The sequence below is a fragment of the Morone saxatilis genome, unplaced genomic scaffold (genome assembly GCF_004916995.1).
Source record: "Morone saxatilis isolate NCDOM2014 unplaced genomic scaffold, NCSU_SB_2.0 Contig18, whole genome shotgun sequence".
In the NCBI taxonomy this organism is placed as follows: domain Eukaryota; kingdom Metazoa; phylum Chordata; class Actinopteri; family Moronidae; genus Morone; species Morone saxatilis.
The window spans coordinates 945,807-951,985 of record NW_023339740.1 but is presented as its reverse complement, the minus strand read 5'-3'; the positions used below and the strand labels follow the sequence as shown (position 1 = coordinate 951,985).

Below are 6,179 nucleotides of genomic sequence, written 5' to 3'. Positions count from 1 at the left end.
AACTGTAACCGGAACTGCGGGTTATCATATATATCCTTATTCTGAGAATATAACATACGTTAGAAAAGGGGCAAGGAGCTGCTTTTAGTTGCCTCCCAAGCGATTCTCTAATATTGTGGGTTTTATGTAAAACATTTCAGTATGTTTGTCATTGATATTTCCCCCTCCCTTTCTCTCAATATCTCCTTAGTACTCTGGGTTTAGCCTAGTCCCTAGGGGTACAGACCCAGGTTTGGACATGATTAGTAGCCCATTGTATATTGAACTTTTGGAGGAGAACATAGCAACCTTCTTATGTAATTTCTGTTACCTCTAGGTTGTATGAATCTTCCTGTATGACTGATCTGATGATTTTTTTACCTAATTGTTAGAGGACTAATTGGCTTGGGGAAGGAACGAGACCTCAATCCTTTGTGTCTGTCGATTGAAAGGCGGCTGTCACCTGGCCAAAGGGCGAAGACGTGGCCGTAATATTATGGGCCACGGGCCAGGTGGATGTCCCAGGCCAGAGTCGGGGGAATACTATTGTGTGTGGCCATTTCTGGAATGTTGTGCCACTCCATTCCCAGGTCTGGAGGAGGTCTCGTACTATTGTATTGTATGTGACAATTGAACAATCCACTGCACGCTCATCAAGCCTGGCTCACGAATTTCATCAATGAATGGTCATGTTGTTGGCTTACGAACTTACTTCCCTTTCCTCCAATTATTGAGGAAATTTTTCTCACTTGGAGGTGGAAGTGTATGAAGGCATTCAGGCTCAAAATCAGAGGTTTTCTGCTCCATGCAAGGAACAGCGTTGATGATTACAGGAGTCAGTGCAAGGCGGGGGATGGTGCGACATGCATGCGTTTTTCCTCGTCTAGCATAGCAAGGGAGAATTACCGCTTGTTCATGGTGGGCCAGGCAACCCTATGTTGCCGACCCGGGCACCCGCGAGTTCCCCGGGATGGCCCAGCGAGCGGTGGAGGGAGGCCACACGGCCGACATCAGGCGCCCGGGACATGCCCGTGGCCAGGACGACGGAGGTCCGAGCGACACGCGACCGTAGGAACCCCGCACACTGTCTTGTCTCCCCTTGATCTCAAGCTTCTCTTACTTTACAGCCTGTTGCGCCTCCCATATTCACTTCCTCCCCTTGTTCCTCTTCCGTCTCTCATGCCCTGTCCTCCCACCCCCCCTCCCCACCCCCACTTTATAGGGTTTTTTTGTGGTATACTTTTTTACTCGATGTATGGAGTTTAACTTTTATGTGTGGTGAAAAAAATGGTTACATTTCTTGGCGTATGAGTCATGTGGGTGTGTCAAACCTTGGCGTGGTATTTCGTAATCCTTTATTTTCCGTTTTACCATTGTATTTACTGATTAGCTAAGGACAAAAAAAAACTTCAGTAACTTTGTCAATGAAGGATTGGCTCGACTGGAGATGGACATTTTGAGGATATTCAATGGTTCCTCTTGCATTAGTGGACAAAAACATCTAAATTTTTGACTTTGCAGTTGCATCACAATTGCAAAGGGACAATGGTTTCGGGGGAGCCACTGTCTTTTATATGAGAAAGGAATTAGTTTTGAAGCATGAGTGAAGTTTGGTTTGGAGTATGAAGCTTTGCAGTACTTGTGTTGTGTGAACTGTAAGACTGTTTTGCAAAGTGTCTTTAGAGGTTTGCGAATGAATTTCTGTTTCAGAAATGATGCCAACCAATGGGAGAAAACTGTAATATAGCTATTTACTTGTACTGCATGTTGAGTAAGTGTAGTTCAACAGTTTACTGATAAATGGATAAGGTAACATAGTTATGCCTGTAAATGCTGGGGTTGGTTTGGTTGGAAGGGAATTGAATCCTCAGCATGGTTAATGGCGAAATTGCGCACTAACAATTAAAAACTCCTACATGAGGTACTAAATGTAAGTATACGTTGAATGGCTGCTGCGGAAACATTACCAACAAAATTAGGATTAAAAAAAATGATTATGGTTAATTTTGAACATAAAAAAGGGCTTTAATTTACTGCCCAATGGCATTTTTCTTTGTTAAAGATTCCACTTTGTTTCTAGAAATTCCTTTATTTACAACTAATTTGCAAACGGGGTTTTTGTTCTGTAGAAAAAGTAATTGCTTGGAGGTGCCAGTTAGCGTTAGTGGGTAGGAGTTGGACCCCCCGTTACGGAGGCTTAGTCCTTGCTGAAGCGCCGGGTTCGAGTCCGACCTGGGCCCTTTGATGCGTGTCATCCCCTCTCTTCGGCCCCTTTCCTGTTCTACAGTGTCATATCATAGAGGACCAATAAAGCCACCCAAAAAAAAGTTTAATGTGCCTGGGAAATTATTGTTCTATAAATAGTAGGAAGTGTGTTAGTTAACTATTGGCATTCACTTAATGATATGAAAGTATCTTGCACAAAAGTCTCTGGCCTATATTCATTTTCCTGATTTTTGAATTGCTTTTTTGCAGTTATTTCACTTCCCATTGTTTTTATTACATTTAAAAGCCAGATTATTTCAAGGGAGACATGATGGGATGCATGTTGTGTGGTGTATATGATCTCAATCGCTGGAAAACTTGCCTCTGCAACTAATTTCTAGAGATAGACAGACAGACAGACAGACAGACTCTTAGCAGTGCCTAGTTAGCACTTAGAACACACAAGGGTGTGTCCATCCCATGTATAACCACAGCAGAGCATATTTACAGCTGTGGTATTCAGACATGCACATAGCTTTCATTTTCAGTGGATTTTTATGAATAACTACATTTGGGGATTTTTTAAATGTCATTTTTAAATGCTTGAAGCAACATAATGGAAATTGCACACACCTCCATTATATCTGAGTGCAAATCTAAATAGCACATCTTAAAAACAATTTCAAAAAAATCTGCAGATACCACAAGACCTAATGACATATGGAAAAACATTTTATAAAGTGATAAAGATAGTTTTCAAGAGTAAAGCCAAGAGTTTACATGTAAATATTCACTTGATTCAATTACTGACTTTTTTGCTGAGCTTTTTCATTTGAGTTTTTGATTAGTTTGAGTTCATAAATTGTCAGTAAAATGAAAAACAGGTTTGTAGAGTACAAATAGCATGGCCTGCGTTTTTTTCTGGTGTTTACATGGAGCATTTTTGTTCTGTCTGGGCTTTTAAACCAATTATGATCATAATATTTGGCTCCATATAAACTAACTGCAGCTACCTTGGTGCTTTAGCTACAGTGTAAAGTTGTTCAATCCTGCATGTAAGGGCTGTAAATTAAATGTATTAAATTTAATTAAATTATATATGTATTCAAAACAGAATTGTTACAGTTGCCCATCTCCATCAATTTAAAACACTTACACATTTACATTTATATTCATCCTGACAGATTTGGTGTTCATGTTGTGTATGCCTTTGTTGCATAATGATTCACCCATAATACTGTAGGAGAAAACTGGACAGTAGAATATGTTTGTGCCATATATTAGAAAAGTGGAAGGCACAAACACTGCCTCCTCTTCCTTGAATCATGTTCATTATGGGTTGCTGCACGGCGCTACAGTTGACAGATATTGTGGAAAAAGATTCAAAACCGGAGCCTATTTGTTAAATCAGTTGCGGTGCGACGTCTCTCTCTTTTCAACTAATCTGAATTCAATGTTAATGTGATGTGGTTTTCCCAGCAGAATTGAACACAGAAGCTAAAATTCTTATTGTTAATGAAATCAGTGGCAGACGCAGGCCATACAGGATATACAGTATATCCAAACTTAACACACAGTTTAGCTGAAGCCTTCTTTACAATAAGTTAATGCACCGAATATTTTCTTTTCATGTTTGTTTTGTTGCTGAAAGTTAATTTGTCTGCCTGAATACCCCCTATACCAGTTTATATGTATTATTTTTGCATATTTAGCCACACAAGCAGCTTGGCTTAGTGGCTTGGTCCACCATTTTAGTGAAGACCCAAATGTCATGACAAATCTTGGATGGTGTGAGAAAGGCTCCCCCTAGCGGTGACTTTATTGGCAGTTCTTCCCTACTATCTCTCTACCTGAAATCTGCTTCACTTCACATGAATATGAACTCAGGTGTGCCCTCTTTCGCCTGAAGCAGTCTGACACACATCTGCAAGACTCTCCTGAAAATTACAGATCTTAAAACTCCATTCCCACTCCAACTGTCATTTGGTGTGTATCTACTGTGAGTGAAAGAGTTTAACGTAGTTTCCATCATTGTAGTGCTAGGTGGCTAATTGTTTTTCCTTAGTGAGTTCTGTAACTGTAGCAAAGTTTGCTTTGGATTAGTTTGCAAAGTGTTACTGTAGCCGGGTGGAACTGATGTGGGGCAGTTGGTCTGCCTGGACCTGTAATTCAGTTGTGTAATAGTTGCCGTTGGCGGATCAGCTTTACACTAACGTTTTGGAGCATGAGGGGTAGTTGGTAGTTGGAGAAACCCAACCAGGGAACAGCCGCATAGCTGTTAGTGAGCTACCACCTTGGTAGTCTTTCTTTTTTCTTGATTGTTTTGATTTAATGGCTTGTTTTAGCAACCACCATATGTTGTAATGAACTGGTATTGCAACCAGTATCTTGATTGTGAGCTCTCCTTGCACTGGGTGTGTTTGTTTGCCACTATGACTACTGAATATTGTCACAAGCTACACCTTCCTCACAGATAGATTGCAATGAAAGTTTGAACAGACATTCGTGATCTCCAGAAGATTAATCTGAATGACGTTGTTGAACTTTTCATCGACTGTTATCATCAGTCAAAAGTTTTAAATTATCCCACAATTTTTCAAAATCTACATGATGGACAAACACCGGATGGAACCAGTTCCCAGATAATGTATCCAACATTTAGTACAGACAAGAAAATTGTTTTTTTTCTCCATTATTTTCTTTTATGCAATTTTCCTTACATTTTAATTTTATTTGGATCCTTTTTTTCTTTCCCTTTCCAGTAGCTCTCAGCAGCTTACAGTGCTGCAGTGAGCGGTGGTGAAGAGGCGTGTTCTTGCACTTTCTCCGAGTGCTCCCCATGAATGATGTATGATTTACAAGCCTTGCCATTTAGTAATTGTAGCCTAATAGGGCCCTTGAATAGCATGATGAAGTAGGGACCCGCTGCTCCCCTACCTGCTGTTTTAAACAGTAATGCTCTGGTTAATATGCCAAGCACAGCATTGCCAGGCAGCACAGCGCACGTTCAGCTGGAGTGTGTCACTCATCCTGTGTGTGCATGCACACCCTTGTGTCTTGTACATTTTTATTCCACTGTTGCGTGCTTTGCATCCAAAGTCAAATGTATGAATTCACCAACAGGTATTCTCAACCACAAGGTTGTGTGGCTGATTCTGATTTTGCCCAGGTCAACTGACAAACACGGACACACAAAGACACACAAACACGGGGCTATCTTTATTTGGATGATAGAAAATATATTATACTTTGTCTTAAGAGGAAATACTCTACATACAGCAGATACTGCAGGCTGTTTCTCTAGTGCACACTTCAGTATATTGCACTACTAGCTGAGGTACACTTTAAAAAGCCAGCATGCACGGGGAATCACTTGAATTGTGATTGTTGGGTTGATGATGTGGTTTCCCACAACAGAAGAAGAGATACTTACAAAAAAACAATACTGTAACAGCACTGAAGGAAGTCTGGGTAACCGAGCAGACAAACTAGGTAACTGCCCTGGAGCCCCTTGAGTTCTGGAGACAACAACAGGCTTATTAAGTGTCAAGCAGTTTGTGTCAGTTTACTTAAAACAACACTTTATATTAAGGTACAGATATTCAACATTAACTAGTTGTTTATTAGCATGCATATTAGTAGCATATTGGCGCTCTGTTAGTCATTAAAAAGCACTTAATAATGCTTTATTTTGCATGACTATGTTCTACAACTACTACGCAATTAACTAACCCCTGTTTCTGGTCTTTGTGTCGAGCTAAGCTAACTGACTGCTGGCAGTAGTTTCATACTTAGCTTGACTGGTGTCAATCTTTTTATGTCATTTTAGTTACTCTTTGTTTTTAAGTGTCAAATTTGCTGTTGTGTCCCAAAGTCACAGTTTGATGGTAGCTGGTGCATACCTTGAAAAAAAAAAACATTGTGAGCAATGACAGGTGAAGTGAATAACACTGATTATCTAGTTATCATGGTTCCTGTCAGTGGGTGGGATATAT

The 6,179-nt window shown here is 40.3% G+C and overlaps 1 protein-coding gene across 1 annotated transcript in view; it reads left to right on the top strand.

Annotated features, from left to right (window-relative positions):
• Window positions 1-6,179, top strand: part of LOC118328058 (receptor-type tyrosine-protein phosphatase gamma-like) — a 144,962-nt gene that overhangs the window by 1,112 nt on the left and 137,671 nt on the right. The window contains exon 3 of the mRNA XM_035661662.1: window positions 907-1,047. Coding sequence (XP_035517555.1) covers window positions 907-1,047 — 141 coding nt within the window. The remainder of the gene's footprint in view (window positions 1-906; window positions 1,048-6,179) is intronic.